The sequence below is a fragment of the Balaenoptera musculus genome, chromosome 6, assembly GCF_009873245.2.
Source record: "Balaenoptera musculus isolate JJ_BM4_2016_0621 chromosome 6, mBalMus1.pri.v3, whole genome shotgun sequence".
NCBI classification, from domain to species: domain Eukaryota; kingdom Metazoa; phylum Chordata; class Mammalia; order Artiodactyla; family Balaenopteridae; genus Balaenoptera; species Balaenoptera musculus.
The window spans coordinates 103233650-103258819 of record NC_045790.1 but is presented as its reverse complement, the minus strand read 5'-3'; the positions used below and the strand labels follow the sequence as shown (position 1 = coordinate 103258819).

The 25170-nt window shown below is 55.5% G+C and overlaps 1 protein-coding gene across 2 annotated transcripts in view; it reads right to left on the bottom strand.

Moving 5' to 3' along the window:
• LOC118896682 (DAB2 interacting protein) overlaps positions 1-24698 on the bottom strand; it is a 193638-nt gene extending 168940 nt beyond the window's left edge. The window contains exon 1 of one of the 2 annotated variants that reach the window (XM_036854839.1): positions 24477-24698. In XM_036854839.1, coding sequence (XP_036710734.1) covers positions 24477-24516 — 40 coding nt within the window. In that variant the 5' untranslated portion in view covers positions 24517-24698. Of the gene's footprint in view, positions 1-563; positions 752-24476 lie in introns of those variants that run through there. The other variant, XM_036854837.1, reaches the window with a different exon arrangement.
• Between the last annotated feature and the right edge of the window lie 472 nt (positions 24699-25170).

Below are 25170 nucleotides of genomic sequence, written 5' to 3'. Positions count from 1 at the left end.
TCTCCCGCAAGGATCTTCGCGCGTCCGTTGACCTCTTAAACTTTGCTGTGCGTCTCGCCTTGATCTCCACCCGCGGGGGCCGTGGGCTGATGCTAGGTCCAGAGCTCCGGGAGAGGACGGCGAGGGGGGGGGGTGTCTAGGGTGGGGGTCACAGGGAGGGCACCTCCAGCCCTCCCATCAACAAATTATCCACCCCATCTGGGTTCGGGCAAACATCTCCAGAATGCTTGCGATCCGTTTCAGCAGGTTCCCCTATTTCTCTTGGGGTCACAGTCAAAATTAAAGCTGGACGATTTTACTGTCCCATAATCCAGATAGGAAGACTGAGGCCAAGGGGAGGCAAAGGCTTCTCAAACGAGGTGGCGAGACTAAGACTTTTTTCGAACCAAAGATGAGCTTGCAGAGAGCGCCTGACTCTTCTCCCCAAGCCCTGCTTGGGTTCCGATGCCTGCGTTCACCTTCCTTCGGCCCCTCCGCCACGGACCCGGGGTGGGGAAGGAGAAAGAGGCGCCAGCAAGTGCCTGGGAAAAGCGAGGGGCGCGCCGGCTGCGGCCCGGCCTTACCTCGGCAGCAAAGCGTGTCCTCGCAGAGCGCGCCGGCGGGAAGCCCCAGCAGCGGCAGGGAGGCCCAAGCGAGCGCGCGGGAGGCCGCGCTGCGGGCTCCCATCCCGGACGGCCTCGGCCGCTCCTCGGCCCGCGGGCCTTCCACCCTCCGCGGCACCTGTGGGGACAACGCTGTGCCCGCGGCCTCGGCCTCGGCTCCGGGGGTGGGACGTGGGCCAGGCCCGGGGTGGGGACTCCCGGTGGGGTGGGACTGTCGCTGCCGGCTCCCGGCGAGCGTAGGTCGTGCTGGGCAGGGCGCTATTTTTAGCAAGAGCTGCTCTCCCAGTTGGACAGACAGAACCAGTTAATTCGACAGCTCAGGAAAGGCCTGCACTGGGAGCTCCCCAGAACGGCAGCCGCAGCTCCGCTGAAAGCTGATCCTTCGCATTCCTACCTCGGGAGGCGGGAGGGCGGGAGGAAGCCTCTAATTCCTGAGGGAAGCCGCCATCCTCTCTCAAGGCAGCTCCTGGGTTCCAAGGGCACGCCCAGGACAGGGCTCTCTAGATCGACTCTGAAACCCGCGGGTCTTCCTCCTGCTGACCCCAGGCCTCAGACTTCCCATAAAATGCCCACCCGAGGTCCCACTCTCCCTACTGGTCTCCAGTACTGGGAAGAGTGCCCCAGAAATGGGATCTGGTACACACACTTCACTCAGGATCTACTTGCTGAAAGAAGGAAGGAAAAGTGAAAATTCTGCACCAGATGAGCTGGAGAATCAGGTAGAGGGCCTCAGAGCCTAGGCAAAATGGGATGGACAGAAAGGTGGCTTTGAAATCCTACAAGAACACCTTCTGTCTGTGTGACCTTGGCAAATCACCTCACCTCTGTGCCTCAGTTTCCTCTTCTGCATAAGGGAGTCTCAGGAACCCAAGAGACTGAGTGTGAGAAAGTCTTTGCAAACAGAAGCATGACATGGATGTTCATGTAATGAGTGATGAGAGGGACACAAGGATGAATAAGACATGGATCTGCTCTCAGGAAGCCACTAGCTCTTCTAATTCAAGGAGGTGCTAAGAGCCTAAAAAGGTACAGCTTGACCATATGATATTAGCCCAAGGATAGATAAATAGGCCAATGGGCTAGAACAGGCTGCAGAAATAGACCCACACATATATGGAAACTTCATATGCGGCAGAGGTGGTGCTGCAGGCCACTGGGGAAAGGGTGGACTTTTCTATAAATGTTCTTTTATGGAACAACTGGATGTCCATGTTGGAAAAAAATGAGATGGAATCTCTACCTCACACCATGCATAAAACAAAATCAATTCCAGGTGGATTAAGGAAACTTAAATGCAAAACTTTTTAATAGGGAAAGTTTTCTTAAAGATACAAAAGGCTTTTGAGCTTAAAGGCTCAAACTATCAAGAAAAAGATTGATACATTTAATTAAAGAACATAACTCCCGTTTATCAAAAGAAGACATTTGGAACATGATATCCCAAACATACAAAGATCTACAAACCATTTTTTAAAAGAAACAAGAGAAAACTGGATCAAAAATATGAACAGGCAATTCCAAGAAGGGGAAACATGAATGTCCAATAAACATATCAAAAGAGATTCAGCCTCACTCTTAATCAGGGAAATGCAAAATAAAACCAGAGGAAAGTGCCATTTCACACCTGTGAGATTGGCAAAAAGCAAAGGGGAGGACAGCAGAAAGTGTTGATGAAGATGTAGAGCACAGAGAACTCTCATACGCTGCTGGTGGAGGGGAAATGGTACCGCCACTCTGGAGGACAATTTGACAGCATCTAGAAGTGACGCACACACCCTAGTGACCCAGAGACTTGGCTTCTGGGATAAATCTAGAGAACTTCTTGCTCATTGCAACCTCGTTATCCTAGTAAAGAATCTAAAACAGCCTCAATGTTTGTCAGTGGATGAAATGCATAAACAAATTGTGGATAGGGCAGTGAAAATCTATACTGCGGTGAAAATGACTAGAGATTCCTTATGAATCATTAGTGGGGGGATGGGGAGCAAGTTGCAGAAGATCAAATTGCATGATATCATTCATGTAGATTTCTAAAACATGCAAAACAAAATGATACCCTATATTGCTAGGAATGCACATATGTGGTAAAAGTATAAGGAAACTTAGAGGAATGATAAATAAATACACCATTCAGGAATTTTTTACTTCTGGGGGGAGAGGGAGATGTGAAGGATGATGGGAAAGGGCTTCCCTTAGATTGGTTAGGTTTTATTTCTTGACCTGAGTGGGAGGTACATAAGCGTTTGACTTTTTTCAGAACATTTTTAAGGGTACAGAGCAAGCATGATGGTATAAAATATAAAGTCCACATAAAATCCACTCCTGCTCTGAACTTCAGCGTCCTTATTTGAATGATGCAGTCATCATACCTGTGAAGTGCTCAACACAAAGCCTGACTCATGGTGAGGTGCTCAGTAAATCTTAAAAACACGAATAGCCCGCTCCCCAGTCTCCACTGGGGCCCTTCATACCCTAGTCCCAGCCAGCTGAGAGTCCCCCACTAGAGCACCGTCATGCAACCAGGTCTCCCAAACCCCCAACCTCTGACATGCCTTCATAAACGGTTCACTCTTCCTGGAATGCCCAGTCCTCCCCTGCTCTGCTGGGCCAAGATCTGTTTCTCCTATTACGATCCAGCTCTGGCATTGCAGCCCACAGGAAGGCCCTGTGAGGTCTTCATCAACTCTCCCAGGCAGTGGGTTCCCACGGCATCCGCCCACCGCACTATCCTTGTTTATCACATTGCGGATTGTTGCACCTGGGTATGGATCCGTCTCCTCCCCGAGCTGACTGCGAACGCCGCCAGGTCACTAACCTTGTCTGAGCTACCACTGCAGCCCCACCACCCAGCTTCAGGAAGGTTTGTTGAATGAATAAAAGGGGTAAGTGGATCCAAATACTCAGAAACAAAAGAGGTCATGCCAAACTCTCAAAAGGAAAGCAATCCCGCTATATGGATTGACTGCTTGGTCTTCACTGAGTGTTCTTGGAAGGTAATGTGACCTTTGGGTCAGAGAGACCTGGGTTCACATCTAGGCTGAGCCACTTGCCAGCTGTGTGACCTAGGGCACGCTATTACATCCCTCTGAGCTCAGTTTCTGTGTCTGCACAACCAGGATGTGACTAGGGCTGATTGCAAGGGGTTCTTGCAAGGATTCGGTGAGATAACAGAGGCAAAATGCACGGCCCCATTTTTGGAACAGGTAGCAATTATGTGAATATTGACCAAAAGGAAGATGTTTTCAGGGGAGGGTGGAAGGTACCCAAGTGGGTTACTATGAAAGTTGCGCGGCTGGTGAAAGAAATGCCAGGGTGGGGTGTTGTCCAGTTCTGAACAAAAGCATGCACCTGGAGTCTGGCCCAGACTCTTCTGGAACAGTCAGAAGTGTGCTCCGGGTCAGTGCTTCTCGTGGTCCTTCCTCCTGTCCTTTGTCCTACCTCTGGGTATGGGGCTGCACAGCACTTCAGAGCCACAGACCCTCTTCCCTGTCCCCCCATGTCCACTCTGGCCCCCCCCAATCTGTTTTCACACGTAGCCCAGGGTTCCCAATCTGGACCCGTCTTTTCCTTGCCAACTTCCATCTGTAGGGGCGACAGAGCCTGCGGCACCGTCCCCAGGGACGCGTCCGAGGTGATTTACCAAATGCGTCTGCGCTCTGTATGCAAAACTCACATATGTCCACTTGTCGGGAGCTTCCATCAAGGCAAAGTACAGGCTGGCAAATTGCTTATAGTCTAGACTCTGCAAGATGAGTTGGCCGGTGTTACATGTTGTACAAGCAAACAGATATATGAAGTCGGCAGGGCTATGTGGTCACCGGAAAAGAACAATACTGTGCGCTTCATGGGCTCGGATGAGACTTTCTGAACTAATGAGCCAATCCTCTTTGATCCAGATCGCACTGGACAATGTAATGTTATCCTGGTGACATGGACGTTAGCCACTGCTGGCGCTTTGTCCCATGAAAATGGGCATTCAAGGCAGGAATCCCATCCAGCTTAAGGTCTGCCATCTCAGTGCTTCTCAGGAAGGTCACTGATGACCTCCTTGGTGGTAACACCAAAGGACACCCGTCCATCTTGATCTCACCTGACCTCTTGGCCATACTTCACCCCGGAAAATCTCCGGTGCCTTCTATCTCACCATCTTCTCCCAGTTTTTCTCCTAGTTCTTTGGTCACGTTGTCCTCTCCTTGGCTACCTCATTTTACTCTATTGGGCTACAAAAGCTGGTGTTTGAGATTGTCTGCATCCCTTTTATCCTTCCAGACTCTCTCTGCGGGCAACTTCAACTGCATCCAGACCCATGGCTTCAGCTGCTGTCCTTGTGCTGGTGATTCCCAAATGGTTATTTCCAGGCTAGTCCAGGCACTGGCTGTCATCTTTTGCCTGAACTTCAATAAGAACTGAGCTGGCTCTCTGCATCCACCTGGGCCCTCTCCCCATTGCCCCCTGTCTACGGGTCCTCCTTGTGAGGTTTTCAAAGCTCAGATCCAATCCTATTCCCTCTACCCTTACTTGAAAGCTTTCAGTGGTTTCATGTCACCTTCGTGTGGCCTACCAGACCCTGGGTGGTCTGACCCCTGCCCACCCTTCCAGCCTCCTTCCTTGCCATCTCCCCTCTCCCCTCTCTGCCTTCAGCGCCCCAGCCAGCTTCCAGGTCCCCAAATATGCGATGCTCCTTCCCATTACACAGCCGTTACACACGAGACTCCCCTCTCTGGACCACTTTCCTCTGTCCCCTCCCATCCTTGCCTCAGTTACTTCTTCCCATGGCAGCTTCAATGCCACGCCCTCAGGGAAGACTTTTCGGGTTTTGCACACTACACATCCAGGGTGTTTATTGAAGTTGGTGACTGTACCTTTACTGTGTGACCACTGGATGCATGTGTTGCCATCCCAGGGCTGGACGTCCCTGAGCACAGGGACCATGGCCGGTTTCATTCATTGTTGTATCTCTCCCCACCCCCAGCAAAGGCCTCAGCCCATAGTAGGAGCTCCATGGATGTTTGTTGAATGAATGAGTGAATCCGAGTCTGCTTGCACACCTCCAGTGCTGGGCTCTGTTTATCATGTTTGGACACTGTCCGTTGCCAGAAATGTCTACATCTCTGCACATTGATATGTATATCAAGTGTGGAGTGCTTTGCCAGGTGCTTCGTGTGTTCTCTCGCTTAGTACTCACAGCCACCTCTGCGGATGCTCAGAGAGTTTAAGCGACTGGCAGAACATCACATGGCATGGGAATACGCAGCCTGTCCTCAGACCCATGCCTGTCTGGCTGCAAATCCTGGGCTCTAGAGCCTATAATGCCACACCACCATTTTATAGTCGTACAAACCAATCAATGACTTAATCGCTTCTTCGGGCGGTGGGCCCTCACCTGATGATGGAAGTGAGATTCAAAACCACCGCGACTGAGGTATCATAGAATGAACACCCAGGCCCAGAGGCACCCCCTGGCAGGGGTGACATGAAAGGAGGGGGAGGGAAGGGAGCAGAGTGAAGCTTCGATCCAGTGTGTGCAGCGCCCTGAGGGTCACGGAGCATAAACAGTAAGACGTGTAAACCTCCCTTCCAGCTCAGAGGTGTTTGAGAATCAAATACGCAGAGAGAATGCAGCTGCAGTCAGACACTGTGAGTTACACTGAACAGGATGATGCTCTGGTTCCCAGGACAGGCCTCTTGGAGGGGCCACAGCCCTGCCTGAGTTTAATCAGTCCCCGATGCTTCGATTCTGCCTTTATAGTTTCTCTCACACTACCACCACCTCTACCCCCCGCCAGCTGTCCACGGCTTCCCTGAGTGCCAGAGTCCACGTCACTGGGACTCCCTCTGTGCCAGGCTCTGGGGTCGGTGCTGGGGGCACAGATAAACAGAACAGTGGGCCGCTCACGTGTGCAGAGGAAGAGATAAGCAACAACACTGCCCGGGGCCCGTGGAGCACCCCTGGGCGCCAACCCCGTGCGCCCCTGACGGAGGCCGGTGGGTGGCTTTGGGGTCCCTGATGCCAGCCTTGTGGGCCAGAGGGGAGCCTCCAGGAAAGTCATCCGAGGAGATGATTTCTGAGTGTGTCTTAAAGGAGCAGAGAGAAGTTAGCCAGGCGGAGAGGAAACAGCCCCTTCCAAAGCGTGACAGCGTGAGACAGCCCAGCCCAGCGTGCTCAGGGATTCCGATCAAGCAGCTGGGAGACAGGGGGCAGGAGGAAAAGGGAGCTGGGCCAGGAGGAGCCCCGAATGCCATGCCCAGGAGCGGGGACTTCAGGCAAGCTCCTGGGAGGTCTTAAGTAAGGGAGGGACAGCCAATGCTTGAGTTTTACAAAAATCCCCTTATCTGGAGGAAGAAGGTGGGTTTGTTTGTTTATTTTTCTTTTTGCCGCACTGCGTGCCATGTGGGATCTTGGTTCCCCTACCAGGGATCAAACCCGTGCCCTCTACATTGGAAGCTCGGAGTCTTAACCACTGGACCACCGGGGAAATGCTTTTTTTTTTTTTTTTTCTTTGAAGGTGGGTTTAAAGGGCACAGACTGGAGGCTGCGAAGCGCACAGAGGAGGGGGGTGACTGGGAGTGAGGAAGCGGGGACAGACAGCTCTTCAGAGGGACTTGGCTGGAAGGAAGACGAGGGATTGGGTGGTCGCCTGAGGGGAATGCTTTGGGTTGGGGTGGGGTTGGATGCTGTGATTTGCAACCTACCTCCCCGCTTCCAGAATAGAGGACTCACTCCCCAGATGTGGGAAGGCTGCTGCAAGATGGCCCCCAGCTGTCAGCCCTCTTTGGGGGTGTCCTCTGCGGAAGTAAGCCACCACACTGGAGGTGACACCCCCCTCCCGGGTGTCCTTCCCTCCTGTCTAGTGGGCGGTCAGCCCAGGGACATAAAGTCCCAGCCCCTTGACACTACTCAGGACAGCTCTAGAGGGCCATCCCTGCTCTAGAGCCTTCCCAGGCCCTACACAGGGGGGCTGAGACCTGCACTTAGACTGCGTGGCAGCTCAACTTCTCCTGCTCCCTGCCCTGCCCTGCCCTGCCCTTCCATAGGTGCCGAGCTGTCCAGCAGGCCCTGGTGGACCTCTTGCACCCCAATACATCTCAGAGCACCCCAATACGTTCTCCTGCTGCCTGGAGACCCCACCCTGTGCCTGGGAGAACTTGCTGGGTGTGCCTGGTGGGAATGACCCAGGAGAGAGTGTGACCTTGAAGCGGTCAGTGAGAGAGGTAAGCCATACTCTAGGGAGCAGGCAAGGTCTTAGGAGCAGCGAAGAGGCCGGCTCCTCCCGAGACGGAAGCAGAAATTGGAGGCAATTTGGGGTGGGGAGAGCGTCAGGATCTAGAGAGAGTCCTGGCCTTAACTTATGCAGCCAGAAGTAAGGTTGGCTGCTGAGAGGAAAGCTACATAGTAGAACAATTACCTGACAAAGTAACGACAGTAGTGCGAGAGAAGTGTTGCCACAGCAGTAGTCAGGAGTGCAGGGCCTCAAAGTGTGGATAGGAGTTCGCCAGGCTGCGTGCCCAGTGGGGAAAGTCATACCAGGAAGAGGAAACAGCTGGTGCCCAGAACCCAGCTGGGGATGCTCTGGGAGGCTGGGGTGGGATTGCCAGATGAAATACAAGATAGCCAATTAAATGAGACTTTCAAAGAAACAATGAATAATTTTTTAGTCTGTGTCCTATGCTATATTGGGGACATACTTATACTAAAAAATTGTACGTTATTTACCTCATCCCCTTCTGACCCCCTCCCTGCCAGCAGCCCACTAAGGGGTCCCCCATACTGTGGCCCAGGTACTGCTCAGATTCCGTCTTATCCCTCCCTTGCTCAAACACCTGCAGTGGCTCCCCATTGTCCAAACCCTCAACTGGTCATTTGAAGCCCTCTGTTGTCTGATCTTCAGCCACTCTCCCGACCTCATCTCCCATCCCTGAACACCCCCAGCCCTTTAACCTCCCCCCTCTGGGATTTTTGCTCAGCTGTTTCCTCTCTCTACAATTCCCTCCCCCAAGTCCATGCTTCCAGGAAGCCCCCCAGATCCCTCTGGGTGAATAGAAGTGGTCATCTCCTCTGATCAGTAGCAGTAGCACCTTGGGTGAGTCATTGCTCATCTCTGAGCTTCCGTTTCCTCGTCTCTAAAATGGGGACAATACTGCCTCTCTTAGGTGTCTGACGGGACAAGAGACCATGTTCAGAAGACACCAGACACACTCTTGAATGTTGCCCATGTCTAGATCAGTGCCAGGCACCCAGTGGGCATAGAGGCACATTTGCTGAATTGAATTGACACAAAGGTCCTGAGCTTTCATTGTTTAACTTGGAATTATCATGCCCACCAGTGGAACTTAGACAAAGTCAATTTCTTATACGAAGATGATCTGAAAAGAGATAAATAATGAAGCCACTGCAATTCTGATTGTATAATGGGTTTCTCTCCCAGTCGACAAGGAACCAAACCAGCTCCCCAAGAAAGGACCCGTTTTGGAACCAAGCATGGCGCCCAGCCTCTCCAGCTCAGAGCGGGTAATATTCACCACACATGTTTCTGTCTCAAGCCCTCCCAATCCCAGACCACAAAAGGTGATTTCCTATAGCCATTAGCATAATTAGCTGACTGTGACGCTATAGAGATGTGATTAGATGAGCCTGTGATTTTTGCACAGTTATTTGTCTCAAGTAAGTCACCTGAAGTTCATCTGCCATCAGGATTCATGGCTGCATTCTGTAATAGCAGGGAATTATTTTGCTAATAACAGAGGTACCTTGATCTAATTTAGTTTTAATGCCAGGAGGTACCCTCCCAGAATAATCAGCCCCAGGGCAATTCCAATTTCCAGGTTTGTTACGTTCTGGAGAGAAGATTCAATTCAAGGAGGCTGAAGTTACTTCTTTATCACCCAAAGTCATCTAGGGGTGAAATGGAATCCTACCTCTGCGTGCTTGCAGAAAAATGTGGGGAGAGGTCCAGAGATAGGGAGCCGGGGAGAGGGGATGGCTCCCAGCCAAGAGGAATCACTGATGGGTGAGGACAGGTCTGAATTAGGACCACAGGCATTCCCTGGGAGAACCCGAATTTTCCTTGCATTCATTATCTCATTCATTCTTTTATTCCATTTCTGGGACCTCTCTGCAAGACCTATGCTGTTATTTGAGTACAAATATTGATAACAAACCCTTAGGCAGCCCTGTTCTAGATGCTTTACACGTATTAACTCATTACATCCCGTGAGGCAGATGGGTGCTACTATTATTCCCATTCTATGGATGGGAAAGCTGAGGCAGAGAGGTTACAAAACTTGCCTCAAGTCACCCCGCTAGTAAGGGACGTGACTGGGATTTGAACCTTAGACCTTGAACTTCCTCAAGTTCACATACAAGGAAGAATCTGAGCCCGCCAGGAATTGTTCAACCCCTGCTCTGTGCTCCATTTTTACCCCTCACAACAACTCTGGCACGGGGGTGTTGTGAGTCCCATTTTGTTGAGGAAGAAACTGAGTCTCAAGAGGGGGTTGATTTGGCCAAGGTCAACACAGTAAGTGCAAGAGCTGGGGCTTGAACCTGAGATTCTGATTCTATACCTGGTGCTACTCTGGCTAAAGCCAGGACGTCACAGTGTCTTTGAACAGCTCCAGAAGCAGGCTGGGTATAATGTAATTACAGTAAGTAATTACTGGCACAGTGACCAGCCACCCAGCTCTGCTCTTTCCTTCCCACTTTGGGGCAGTTCCTCTTCCCCATCCCCCACCCCTCGCCCCAGAAATCAAGTGTCCTTTGCTGTCACCCCATGTTACCAAAGCCTACTTCCAGATTCCTACTCATTCACTCATGTGTTTATGCTTTCAGCAGAGGGCCCCGTGGTTCAGCACGAAGGGCCAGGAGGTCGACATGGCTCTGCCACCCCATTCCTCTCTAAGCCCTGCTCTTATCTGTTCAAGAAGGAGGTGTGTTCTTTGTAAACTGATTGAGCCACAGAGCCGTCATTTCAAATGAAAAAGTTCAGGCAAACCCAGAGTTTACATCAGGTGAAAGCAAGCTGCTCTGGGCCGAGCTGTGTTAGGGGACGTGGGGGTCTCTCCTATATGTCAACCTCTGGGCATCTCTTCTGACTCAATTGGAAAACCACTGGCCTGGACAGAGTGTCTTGGCTCTTGGGGTTCTTAGAACCAAGGAATCTGGGATCCCCTGATGGCAGGTGATACCCAAAATGCTGGGTGGGCAGCAAAATGCCCTCCTGACAGCCCCCACCCACCCCCTGAACACCTGTCCTGCCTTGTTGGTGGCATCAGGGGACAAATCTGAAAGGGACCTGTCAGCAAGGCCAGGCTGTGCCCAAACCCCTGGCCCTGGGGGAAGTTTTCCAGGAGTCTCAATACAGAGAAACGTTCCCTGCTTCTCCCCACAGGCCTGTGGAGTCAGTCTGTCCTGGTACATCAGCCAGAGGACAGGCTACTCCTCTCACCCAGGCTCTGCCCATTTGTTTTCTCTCTCATCCTCTCCCTTTTCTAAAACCATAGTTTTTTTGTTTGTTTGTTTTTTAATCCCTCCCCCACTCCCTCCTTCTTTCAACAAATGCTCGCTAGTCACCAGCTTTCTGTTCTAGGCCTGATGCTTCGGGGGAAATGGGCCAACTTCACACACAGAGAGACAGCTGCATCCTGGAGTGATTGGTGCCACCAATGCCCCAGGCACTCACTCACTCACTGGAGCTGGGAAGGCTTCCTGGAGGCCGTGGTGACCAAAGGGGCACTAATGCACGAATAGGAGCTAGCCCAGTTTGGGGGTCATTGCCGATGGGGAGGAGATGGACATTCCAGGCTCAGAAGAGAGGTGGAGTTGGGAGCCGTGGAAGGTGGGGTGAGATAAGTATCCTTGAAGCGCTGTCCAAGGGCTGTGGACTTGATCCTGAGGGTCACGGGGAGTCAGTGGCGGGTTTAAGCAGGCCAGATGGGGAGGCTGGACATGCATTTTAGAAGCTCGTCTGGCTGCACACAGTTGGGGGTGAGGAGACGGTGAAATGGGGCTTCCTCTCCTTTCCCTTGTCGCCTCCCCACCCCTGTCCTCCCTCAACACACAGCCGGGCTCCCCCGGGAGACACAGCCTGTGGACAGCAGGGAACTGAGGCATTGGCCTGTCCCGACCCTGGCCTGGGCCCCAGCCAGGAGGGCAGGCCTTGACCCCTTCACCCCCAGGACCAAGGGTCAGAATGAGTTCAGAGCTCCATCCCCACCGGCTGGGAGGCTTTGATTTGGGGGCGGGGCTCTGACAAGCGCCTGTGAATAGCAGCTAAAGCGGGGTAGCTTCCCCACCCCCTCCCCGCCCAGCACCTTCTCTCCAGATCCTGGCTCTGACAAGCCCCTGCCCCGGCCGAGCACCCCCACTGGGCCCGGATCACTGCCCCTCCTCCACACCGAGGCGGGCAGGGGGAGGTTTCATCCCGAAACACAAGCTCTTTTGTTCCACCACTCAGCTCGGCTCTCAGCCCTGCAACGCGTTGGTGGAGGTTTTCCTGGCACTCAGGGAGCCCCAGGTCAGCTGAAGGATGAGGCTTGGAGTGGTCAGTGAGAGGCTGGGAACCGGGGCTGGAGGACAGGCGATTTCTGACTGCAGCTCTGGGCCCTGTCCCTCCCGTTCCTCGGCTCCTGCTTACTCTGGGACAGTGGTTCTTAATCGGGGGCAATTTTATCCCGCAGGGAACATTTTGCAATGTCTGGAGACATTTTTGGCTGTCACGACTTGGGCTGGGGGTTGGGGGCGGATATGGTACTGGCATCTGGTGGGTAGAGGCAGGGATACTGCTAAACATCCTCTGACGCGCAGGTCGGTCGGTCCCCACGACAAAGAGTTATCCGCCCCACATGTCAGCAGTGCCAAGGTTGAGAAACCCCGCCTGAGGGAACAGCCCCTCGCTCTGTGTCCTCAGCCGTGACTCAGCCTTCCTTCAGGCCGGTCACCCCCAAGCTTCAGGCTGGGAGACTTGGGACACTCGTTCCCACCTCTGCACCCTGGCTCAGGCTGTTTCCCTTGCTGGGGCACCCTCCCTGCTGCCCTCCACTTATCTCAGTCTCATTTCTCTCCACCCCCTCCTACCTGTCGGGACCCTCCTCTGCTGCCTGCACCAGCCCCCGCTGCCCCCTCCCAGAAGCCGTCTCTGACTCCCTGATACCAATTCCTCCCTTCCCTGTTCAGCCACTGCCAGCTTCGGCCCTCAGTTTGCACATCTATGCGATGAACTGGCCAGGTGAATAGAGAACCCAGGCCCTTCCTGCCTCTTCCTGGCGCAGGACTAGGCAACTTGGGATGCTCAGTGCAGACTCGCAGTGGCACAGAGTGGGGGATGCACGCCGGCTTTGGAGCCAGCAAGACCAGGGTTCAAATCCTGCTCTTCCATTTCCTTGCAGTGTGACCAGGGGCAAATTGCCAAACGTCGCTCTGCCTCAGTGTCCCCCTCTGTAAGATGAGTGAAAGCTCTATGAGCAGTGCACTTTTCCCTTCCCTCCCCTTGTTCCCTGTCCGGCTGGTTTACCTCATTATGGTGCCCCCCATCTCTGGCCAATCTCAGATTCAGAACCATCTACTATTGGGGCCAAGAGGAAGAGGATTAGAGTGTCCCTCATACTTCTCCCTAGAAGCTGAGCTTGCACTGCTTGGGCTGCTGAGGACCTTGGGGAAGGGAGACCTCTGAAACTGGAGGTTCAAAAATCCAGAGGCTGGGCAGGTCCAGGTGAGCAGTGACGCAGGAATGCCACTGGGTTCCCAACCTTCTTGGCCTCTCTGCCTCTGTGCGCTCTTCCCAGCTTCCCAGCCCCCTCCTGTAGGTTTCCCCTAATGGGGCTGTGACCTCCCCAGGTAGACAGCCGCCCAGACTTAGCTGAGCTGGCTCAGGGGAGGGGTACTGTGTTGAGTAGACGTGTGGTTTGGGGTCTTAGGAATTCAGGGGAGGCAGCACAACTGCATCCCTCCCCTGCTTGGACCTATTCATGGCTCCCTGGATGCAGGATGAAACCCAAGCCCCTGAGCCTGGAACCCCTAACCTCTCCAGGTTCCTCCCCTACCTCCTCCCATCTGGATTTTGGGGTCCAGCCTCACTGAATCACTCAAAGTTTCCAGTAGACCCGTCCCCAGCCTACTCACTACCTCCTTCTGCAGGCCAAGCCCTGGTTACCTTTAAGCTCAGCACCTCCCCTGCACACCACCCCCCAGGCCTCCCTGCGCTGGGCTGTCATTGTAGCTTTGGGCCCCTGTCCTAAGCTTTTCCCTGAGGACAGGGACCCAGCCTTGTCCTTCCCTGGGCCTCCAGTGCCTGGCAGGCAGCTAGCTTGGAGGAAGTGCTCAACATGAATTAAAAGAAGTGAATGTGGGCAGGGGAAAAAGACACCCCGGCCCCCCCATCCCCCCCAGTACCCTCCTCCCCCAATTCCAGTGGCTGTCCCTTAGAATCACCTGGTGGGGGTGGGGTGGGGGGAAGGGAGGGGACGAATTTAATATTCCAATGCCCAATCCCCCTCTAGACTAATTGAATCCAAATCTCTAGGGCTGAGGCTGGGGTGAGGGTTAGAACTCTCTGGACGACTGAGATCAGACCATGTCCTCTCCCCCTTCCTGGGGGCAGTGGATACCCCTGGCAAGTGAGCTGACTCTTGGGGGAGGCTTCCAATGCTCTTTAATACCCACTGTGTGTTGCATTGATCAGAGAAGCTCTTTACCGCTTGCATCGGGTCATTCATTCCACAAACATCAGCAAAAAGTGCTGAGGCACCGAGACAGGCGGACACCTGGGTGTGACAGGGGAGCAGAGGAGGATGAGGGGTGCTGGGAGCACTTGTTAGAGAGTCCCCTGGTCTGGGGTGGGGACTGGAGGCAGAGGGTGAGGCAGGAGGCCCAGGGCGGGGCTGGCAACCGGGCCGGGGTGTGGGGTGTGAACTAGGCCGCGTGTGGGCAGGGGTGAGATGGAGACCGCAGATGTGAGGAAGGGGTGGGGGTTGTGGAAGGAGAGGGAGTCGTGCTTGGGCATCTGCGTGGCTTGGCTAGAGGAGGAGGAAAAGGAGTCTGCCCGGAAGAGTGAGAAGGGACAAGGATGGGGGGGAGGGGCGTGAGGGTGACATGCTTGCCGGCAGTGAGAGATTCCAACAATGACAAATGCAGTAATAATAATCACAGTAATAACCACCAACGTCAACTGAGGGTTAACTCTGCCTGAAAGGGTCTCAGGACTGTTTTTTAAGCATTAACTGTTTACTCCTCCTAGTAACTTGTGAGACAAGGGCTAGCGTCATCATCCCATCTCACAGACGGGAAAACTGAGGCTGGGGGAAGTTACATAATTTTTCCAGAGCCACATACTCCCTGGTAAGTGGCAGGGATTTGATGCAGGTGGGCTGCCCATCCAGGGACGCTGGCCTGAGCCACCCACTCCCAGCCCACCCCGGCAGGGCCTCTCAGCCCGGAGGAGCAGGGAGGCTGCGCCTGACATCCCGCATTCAGCAGTTAGGGCTCCTCTGGTGGCCTTGGCCAGAGCAGTCTGGGACAGGGGGTGGTGCTGAGGAGCACGTGGGTGGTGAGGGACCCGGGCGGCCCTGATGGAGCTCGGCTGTGAAGGAGCAGGGAGGCTGGGTGCGCTGCAGGGTTGAGATGTGGAAGAAGGGATGGAATGGCAGGCTCGTTGAAGGGGGAGAAGCGGCCGGTGGAGGGGCTGAGCGGGGGGTCCCCAGGCAGGCGGAGGGCGGGGGGTGCAGACCCCAGAGCCATCTGGCCTCAGCGGGGAGCTGAGGGAAGGAGGCAGAGCTGAAGTACCAACACCAGTCGACCTGGAGGGGCCTGGAGAGCCTTCGGGCGCGGGAACCTCACGCCTCTCGCTGCCCCCAAATCTGTGCAGCTGAATGGGGTGGGAGGAGCTCTGCGGGAGGTGGGGGGCAGGGCTGGAGCCTGCAGGCCCAGCGGGAGGGAGGCAGAGAAACAGAGACAGAGAGAGACAGAGATTCAGCAATACTTGAGCGGGCACCGTCCATCCCCCCCAAGCTGTCGGAGGCCCAGTCTGGGAGAGGAGCCCCAGAAGACGGGGCACAGACACCCCGACTGGGCCCACCACAGAGCTGGCCAAAGGAAAGACTGAAGAGTCTCGGAGCCGGAACCCTCCTAGGCGCCCCGGCTTCCAGGCCATGAAGTTGGCACAGACGCTTGGTCAAGGACAGTCTCACCAGGAGAGAAGGGTCTCTACTGTCCCTCGCAGGCAGGTGGGGGAGGGGTGCGGAGACCAGGTACCAGGAGGGAAACCAGGGACAGACCTGGGACAGCCCCAGGAGGCTCCCGAGTCAGACCCTGAACTTGGCAGCCTGGGCCTCGGGAGGCCAGAGCCCACCCTCCCTCCAGACTTGTCTGGCCACCTCCTGGTTCAACCTCACACTGTGTTCCAGGTCCCCTCCCTCCGCTGCCCTCGTTCTCCATGCTGAACATTCCACCATTAGTAAAGGCGGGGGGAGGCCATTTATCTGAAATTTGGGTCAAGGGAGAGAGAGTCCCGGGCAGAGGTGGGCTGGCGGCTAGGGGACAGGCACCCCAGCCATTTCAGGACCTGTGGTCCCCTGAGCGGGCTTTTCCGGAGCACAGCCTCCCTCATTCTGGTGCCGAGTCTGTGGTACTCTGGGGCGGGAGTGTGGGGCCCCCTCACCCTCACATGCTCGCTCACAGCCGAGACGGAGACCCACCTGCTAGCGCTCCATCCCACTGGCGCGGCGCTCGTGCCCTCAGCACAAGTTCGTGTGCATGTACACACACATGCACATGCACAGAGGCGTGCCGCGATGTAGGTCACCGGCTGGAGTGCCTCAGGCCTGGGGTTGTGAGGACCGAGCCATCTGGGCGGAAACTTCCAGATTGGACAGAAATGCACCCCTCCCTTCGTCTGCGTCCCCCCCTGCTCGCCTGTGTCAATCTGACCCGAAGCCTCTCTAGGCTTCTGTTTGGTTTTCCCAGAATCCCCTGGCTGAGACTGCGGAACCTGACTCCATCCAGGGGAGGGGGCATCTTCTCAGCGTGTGGATCCTTGTGCGGGGCTGCATGGAGTCTACAGAAGACACAGGGGTGTGGCCCCAACTTGAAGGCTTCGCAGGCATAGCCCGTGAGACGTCCTAGGACTAGAGGTGGTAATGACCAAGAGGGCACAGTCAAGGAGAGAATAGAGCAGCCTCAGCCAGTGGTCAGGGCTGGCTTCCTGGGGGAGGTGGCAGGACCTTGGCTGGGGAGGTGAGTAAAGGTTTCAAAAAGCCTAGGAAGGGGAATGGTACTGATGCAGCTGGGAAGGTCTAAGATGCTGCCATCCTCCACCCTGGAACTGGGGCCTCTCTGGAGGTCATCTGGAATGACCATCACAGACTCTTCTACCGAAAACCACTCGATGGCCCTGGAGGCCTTTCAGACACAGCAAGCCCAGAACATCACTCCCCACCCCACCCAGAATATGCCCTTCCACCCATGTCCCCCTCTCAGTGTGGACACCAACAGTCCTGCCACACAGGCCAGAGACCAGGTCACACTGACCTCTTTCCTCAGCCCACCCCCTCAGCCTCCAACTTTCAATCTGGCACATGGAGCAGCTCACAGTCCAGAGGTGAAGACAGGCAGGGAAGCAAATGCACTGTACTCATTGGCGTGTGGCAGGCTAGCAGGAAACCCAGGGTGCCTGGGAGCTCAAAGAAGGTAGTCAGGGAAGGCTGCCTGGAGGAGGTGACACCCAAGCTGAGACTGCAGGCTGAGCAGGAGTGGCCAGGTTGGGGGGAGGAGTAGTGGGGAGAGATGAGATGGGAGAGTATTCCAGGCAGGGGGGATTAGCAAGTGCAGAGTTGAGGATGGCACATTCAAGACAGAGATTACTTGGTCATGATGGAATAGAGAGAAAGAAGGGGTGTGCTGGAGACAAGGGCAGAGGTGTCATCCAGGAGTCAGATGGTGGACTGCCTTGACACTGTGGTAATGAGTTTAGACTCTCTCCTGCTGCATTGGGGTGCCCTGTGGGACTTTAAGATGCCTGAGAGTGGCCCCTTTCGCTGCACACAGAGGATGAGTTTGGGGGATGGGCGGAGACAGGGATCCCCAAGAGGGGGCGAGGTAGCTGTCTAGCAGTCCACTGTGGGGCGTGGCCTGAGGTGGGGGCTGGGAGATGGAGAGTCAAGGCAGAGCTGAGGACCAGTTAGGAAGTAGAATGGCCCTTGAGTGGTTCTGGTTCCTCCTCTCTCAGGTCCCCATCTTCTCATCGTGTAATGGGGGATGGGCAGGAGGACCCCCAAAGACCCTCTCCCTTGGATCTCCTCACACTTGGGGCCATTTTCTGTTTGCTCCAGTCTTCCCAGGCTTCTGAGGTGACCTCTTGGGAGGAACCCCCTCTGGGAGGGGCATAGCTCTGGCTTCCGAAGGCCTGGGGTGTAGTCAGCAGCCCAGGGCACATCCACCCAGTAGAAGGAACGAGCTGGGCAGTGGGAACAAAGGGCTGGACTTGGAGCGCCCAATGGTTGGCCCAGGGAGGCCAGCCAGTGAGAAGGTGCTGAGACACACTGGGCCTCATGGAAAAGGCCCACCAGCCTTCTTGGCATAAGGGGGACCAGAGCAGTGGTCCAGGAGCCTGGGTGTGAGTTAGGCCCCATCACTCACAGGACTGAGATTTGGGTTAGTGACCTCACCTCCTTGTGCCTCAGTTTCTTCATCTATAAAATGGGGATTAACACATGCCAGGAAATACATCAGGTGGTAGGAAAGCTTAGGGGGACCGGTCCCTGCTGCTGAGTGATTCAACAAAGATCTGCAACTAGGTACCACAAGGTAACCTCGAGGGAGGGGCTGGCTCCAGGCAGCCACCGTCCAGGACAACACAAGAAGGAATGATCTGGGAGGTGGTTACTGCTGTCCCCAATCCTCTGTTGAGAGGCGCAGAGAGCCATGTGGCCCAGACGCCGGGGAGGTGCAGCAGGATGGAAGCCCAGGCCCATGCAGGAGGACAAGGGTGAAATGTCTTTTCTTCCTGGGTTAGCTGCTCCCTGCTTCTCCCACCAGGAGCCCCTCTCCTTGAGCTTCCTCCTGCTCTGCTGGGGGCGCTGCGGGCACAGGGGCCACCCTCCCGTCTTCCCCAGGCCTCACTCCCTGGCCTTCTTGTGCGGCCAGCTGCTCTGGCTTGGGAACATCCATGATTTAAGCCCCTCCCCGTCCAGCCTCATTGTTCTTTATTGACTCTTCTTCCTGATTTCGCCTCATCCCAGAGTCCCGTGGGGCAAGAAGTGGGGTCTCCACCCCTCGTCCACCTGCCCAGCTCGGGGAGTTCAGAGGCCCAGGCAAGGCCGGCCAGCAGGACTGAGGCTCTCCTGGGCACAGGGAAAGGCTGGGGGTCAGGATACCCAAGGGGCAGCCCAGGGTGGGCAGAAGCACAGGCATCTGAGGGTCCTGGGTTTGAATCATGGGCGGCCCCACTAGCTTGTGGTCTTGGGCCCTTCTAAGCCTCAACTGTCTCATCTGAGCAATGGGGCCATTCCTTCCTCTGTGAGGAGCCCACAACTCCATGTGGAACACTTAGCACACAGCTGGGCACGTAGTAAGAGCTCAGTAAGTGGGGTCTCTGCTCTGCCTCTCTGGCCTGATTCCTTCACCTGTGAACGGACCTAAGGTGGGGCTGTGGCCTCTCCTGTTCCTTCCGTCCCCAGAGGCCCAGCCAGCTGGTCCACAGCAAAGTCCTAGAGCAAGATGGAATGAATCTGGATTTGGCATCCCTTCCCCACCCCAGGCAGGCCGGGCGGCCATCATTACCTCAATTTCACAGATGGGGAAACTGAGTTTTGCTGTTGAGTTAGCTCAGCAGCAGAGCGAAGAGGGGGCCCCAGGCTCTTGGCCCTGAGGAGGCAGAGGAGGCCTGATCCATCCACACAGCACAGCCTCAGAGAAGGGCCTAGTGGGCACTGGTTCAGAGCTCGGGCTCCAGGTGGGACAAACCGACATGACTCTCAACTCTGCCATTCGCTCACTGTGTGACTTTGGGTGAGTCACCCAGCCTCTCTGAACTTGTTTCCTCATCTTGAACATGAGAATGACAACACCAGCCTCACAGGGTCGGGGAAAGGGGAAGCGAGATGATGAATGTGAGGCACGTGGCCGGCCAAATAGCTGCTGTTTTATGGTTATTTTCTATTTGTTACCAGCTGAGGCAAGCCGCTTATGACATCTTCAGCTTCCCCCTCTCACGGGGGAAGGGCCAGGGAGTGGTGACATCAGGCCCCCTGACAGCTTCCAGCCCAAAATAGCCCTCTCTTTAGACTGACCCTCTCCCGTTACAGCGGCTTCTGCACTCACTGTCCCCAGCTGACATGACATCACCGTCACGGCTCCTGCCCTGTCGTGCTCGTCTCCTGAACTGCTCCAACAAACACTCCTGGCGAGACAGGATTTTAGGCGGTAGCTTTGGCGCAGGGACAGCTCTTGGAAAGTGCAGCAAAATGAAGCCCCAGGGCTCTGTCGCAACCTGGGTTAAACCACTGACCTCTCTGTAAGGTCGTGGTGTCACTTACTTTCCCTGAGCCTGTTTCCTCATCTGGAAAATGGAGCTATAACAGCAGCCTACCAGGTTTGTTGAGGATTCAAGTAGGCAGAGTGTGGGGCCTGGCCTGGAGTAGGTGCTCAGTAAATAGTACTGGTTCTTTTACATGCAGCACCTGGAAGTTTACAAAATCACCTCATCTGCCTCCCTACAGGGCACCCAGCTGGAGCTGATGTCCTGTGCTGGTATCATCGGGAAGAAACTGAAGGTTCTGAGCTGCCGGTTCCGCCCCCAGGGTTTCCAAAGCAACCAGCCCCTTCTGGAGCTTTTATCCTAGTCGTCTGTCTGAGCCCAACTCCCTCACCCAAGAATCATGAACTCTCCCCAACAGGTGTCCAGCCTCCCATAGTTGTATCTCATCACTCCTCTGGAGACCCCAGCCAACCCGGGAAGCAGGCAGGGCAGGACTGAGTCTGCCCATTTGTCAGACAAAGAAGCTGAGTCTGAACAAGGAGCAGGGACCTGGTCCAGGCCACCCGATGGCTGAGGCAGCCGGGCTGAGGCTCAGGCCGCAGGGAGGGAAGACGGTGCCAAGTGCTGAGTCGGATTTAGAATCTTAGATGGTCAGAGCTGGAGCATTCAGGGGTGTGGAGTGCAGTACCCTCATCGGACAGCTCAGGAAACAGAAGTCCGGAGAGGAGGAAGATGCCTGAGGGCACGAGTAAGTTAAGGGCGGGATCCAGCTGGTGCCATTCACCATTCACTCATTCATTCATTCATCCAGTGAGTGTGTATTGAGCATCTCCTCAGGGCCAGGCACCCTGCAGGACCCTAGAGATACTGCAGCAAACAAGACACAGCCCCTACTCGCAAGGATCTCAGGGTCTCGAGTGGGAGTCAGGTCAGCGAGCAGTTGATCATCTTGCCCCCTCCCTCAGCAATCACAGGCACAGAGGAAGGAAGTGATTCTCTGGGCAGGCCTTTCCATGCAGCTCTGAAGGGCCCATGCCAGAGGGGGTCAGTCAGATCTTGTCTGGCCCTCGCCCCAATTTACTTACACATGGGGAAACTGAAGCCCCTCCACGAAGGGCTCTGCTAGGGTTAGTGCACAGTCTCCAAGCTCCCTCCTCCTTGCCTTCCTGCCTGTGAATGTTGTGTAAAAGAAACCCCTGCTCCTGTGTTTGCCACTCCCCCCAGCTGTGGTCTGAGCCCTCGCTGGCCTTGCTCTAAGGGTCCCTCATCTCAGGACCCCCTATGGGGCTCTACTCAGCCCTGTCTGCTGAGATGCCCTGAATGTGCCGGAGGCCTCCAGAACATCAGTGTCAGTGGCTGGGGACGTAGCCAAACTCCTTGCAGCCCCTGAGCACCTGATGAATGGAATTAGAGCTCAGGATATCCACCCGACGGAAGGGAGTCTTGCCCTGCTTGAAGCAGGGAAGGGGGGCCCAGAGCCCCAACCCCAGCTGTGCCTCTCCCAACCCTGTCCCCATAGAGGCTCCTGGGCTCCCTAAGGAGCTCAGCTTGCCAACCCCTGACCAGAAGCATCACCCTCATTGGAAGTTTCTCCAGCCTGCGTGCCTTTGCACCTGCTGTTCTCTCTGCCTGGAATGCCTTTCCTCACCTCTTTGGCTAGGCCAACCGAATCGTCCACTCACTCATTCACAAGTATTTGTTGGATGCTTACTACAGGCCAGGCAGAGAGCTATGCTCTGAGGATAACGGCTGTCAGGGAGCTTAGAGATTAGTGGGGGATACAGAGGTTAAACACATACACATACCATAATGTGTAGTGCAACTAGGAACAGGTCCTATAAAGGAAAAGAGAGAGCAGAAGAGTGGGATCTAATTTGATGGATCGGGGGAACATGATCTAGGGAAAGCTCCTCTGAGGAAGTGACTTTCAGTGGAGACTGGGAGGAGGAGGAGGAACTAGCTCAGTGAAGACTGAGAGGAAGAGGCAAGGAAACCACGTGTGTGAAGGCCCTGGGCTGATAACTAGCTTGCTGAGTGTGAGGAAGGTCAGATCACTGTGGCTGGAGCCTACAGAGTGAGGGGGTGAGGACAGAACAGTCAGATCACGGAGGGAGGCAGAAGATGCTGACCTTGGTGATAGGACCACGTGGGTAACAGGTAGCAGGAGGGGTCCAAGAGAAGGAACCAGAAAAAGAGACTGAGAACAGATGGGAGAAAATCAGGAGGGTGGCCTAGCCCAGAAGCCAGCTGAAGAAATTGTTTCAGAAAAGAGAGAGTCATCCTCTTCTTCGGTGGAGGAGTCACCTCCACCGGGAAGCCTTCCTGGACTCCACGTGTGGGGTTAGGGGTTCCAGGGAACCCTGGCCTTCCCCATCAGAGAGCACTTACCTCTCTCTCCCAGACTAGCCTGGGAGTGTCACAAAGGCAGAGACAAGGTTTGACTTACCTCTCCAACCCCAAAACTTAGTCCAGGACCTGAAAGTAGTATTTGTTAGATGAATAAATGCAGGACCTGGGCTTAGAGAGGAAGTGACTCTGAGGCCACAGATGTCCCTTGCTTCCCTGGCCAGGATGGCCCCTTCAGCGTGGGGACATTCCCAAGGACTTCCTGGGCTCCCCTCCATTCCTGCCTGCCCCTTTCCTAAGGAACCCTCTCCTGTCCCTTGTCCTCTTCCTCTCAGTTTCCAGGCTCCTCACTGCCTGACCAGCTTCCAGAAGGCCAGCCACAGGGGAAGACAAGGATCTGATGGTGCATGGGCCCTTCAGTTAGGGTGCAAGCAGCCTCCGTTTCCAGGGCCCCTGGGCTTACCCTGCCCCAAGGCTGCCACTAGCAAACCCAGGGGACAGCAGGTCGGGATTGTGGGTTCCCGAGAGACCACTGGGTTCCAGGTGGGGAGATGGAGCCCCAAGGGATTTGGAGCCTTGCTTGGCTCTGGGTTGGTCCCCCAGACAAGGGTCTGTGCCCTCCGTGGGGTAGCATCCCCGTGCCAAGCTTCAGGTGAACATCTCTGGAGACCAGCGGGCCTGTCGCACACCCCAGACGGTCTGCCCCCACCTCCCCCCGAGGAACTCATCACTCTGAACCCAGTATCATTTGTCTGTCTCCCATTGGAGGCTGGGAGCTCTTCCAGGGCCAGGGCCTCCGTCTCCCTTTTCTCCCCTCTCCCTCTCTCTTTCCTCCCAACATTCACTAAACACAAACTGTTTTTTAGGCTTGAGTTCTTTATTCCAGCATCCCTGACCCTGACACAGAGCCTGGCACGTGGGGGTCACTCGGCGTGCGTCCACTGGCCACCTGACCGCCCAAAGACGCCAGGCCAGCGGGCTGCCAAGCTCCCCCGAGGGGTGCAGCTCCAAACGTGGCAAAGGGCCCCTCTCCCTGGAAAGAGCTGAAGCTGGCAGGAGGGAGGTAATTTGGCCTTGAATCTGTGCCCAGCGGCCAGGCCTGGCTGCGGTGGGGCTTGGGGGTCCAGAGGGAGAAGAAAACAGTTTTCTTAGCAGGGACCATGGTCCCAGGAGGGTCTGGGCCCCCAAAAGGCGGATCCAAGCTGGGGTGAGGCCTCCCTTGACTAGCGCTCCTCTCTGAGGCCAAAAGGGCCCTCTCCCTACTGAGCCCTAAAACCTGCTGGCCCCCCAGGGCCCCCCACCTCAGTCCCTCCTGCCCTCCTGCCTCTCTCCTTTGCACAACACAGAGATGGCCAGAGCGCCCCAGGCGTCCTAGCCAAAGGTGCACAGCCTGGCCGGGCTGAGCAATGGGGTCTTAGTTCCCTGTACCCCTGGAGCCCCAAGCCTGCAGAAACCGCCCTGGCCGAGCCATTCCGAGCCTTACAAGTCCCTGCCCTGGGCTCCAGACAAGTTGCTCTGTCCCAGGCAACTTTTCCCTAACAATCTGCCCGGCGTTTGCAGGGAGCCTGAGTCAGGGGCAGCTCCCCGGTGGCAGCTCCTGGGGCCCTGCAAAGCGAGGAGTGCTTACAGCCGGGCTTTAATTCCAGACTGCGCTCCTGTTGCCTGGTCCATCTATATTTATCTGCAGGATCTCACTAATTAAACTCCCCGCAGCACCCGCACCCGGCAGGCCTGGGGACAGCGAGTGAGGCAGACAGGCAGGGGGGCTGCAAACTTCCTTCCTTTCCTTCTTCCGTCCAGGAGCAAAACAGAAGCCGCCGAAACTCCCTCTCCCTCCCCCAACCCTGCCAATGCCCGTTCCAAGGGGCTGCCCCAGGCCCCGCTCCTGGAACCCTTCAACTCTGTGCCAAAATTCCCGGCACCCATGACCCCCAGGTCCCAAGACCAGGCAGTGCCCATCTTCCTCCCCGCTTTAACTCGGATTCCTGCAGCCAACAGAGAAAAGTCTGCCTGAGCAGCGGCTGAATCCCCAACTCTGCCACTTTGCCGGCGCTTGTCTTACCGAAGGAGTCGTCTTGGTCCAGGAGGGAGTCGGGCTCCATGGCGTGTGCGCCCCCAGCCCCTGGCCCCGCCTGATTTATGAACCGAGGCTGTCTCCATGAGCGTCTGGGTTTCTCCTTTTGTATTCCATCTGGCGGCTTTTCCAACTAGCTGACTGGGTATTCCTGCAAGCAGGCCCCTTTCCAGCCCTCGCCTTCATACAGTACATTTAAAGTAGCAGTAACCTCTTTTTCCTCCCCCCGCAGCCTGGCTGGAAACATTAGAAGGGACCGAGGCAGCGAGATGTCTAAAATAGGAAGACGCCGGGGACGATTGGCCTGGCTGCCCGCGATGCTGGCTGTGGGGATCTGGCCCCGCTTTGCAGATGGAAGAGCTAAGAGGTAAGGCTGAGCCTGGGCTAAGCATCTGGAAGCTGGCTCTGGGGCCCAGGCATCTGTGGGAAGGGGGGAGGCTGACCCACCCGTGGGAGGGCATGCGGGGTCCGCTCTGTTCACTGCCCAGCGCCCAAACCCCAGGGGCTTCTCCCAGGCTTTGCTGGAACCTCCCACTCAAATCTGTTCTACAGACATTTCCTGCGGTGTGGGGGATGCAGAAATTGACTCATCCATCCATTCAGTCAGACACTAAAAATTTTTCTGGAACATCTACTCGGCGCCAGACACCGTGCCAGGTGCTGGGTTTGCAGTGGGGAGCAA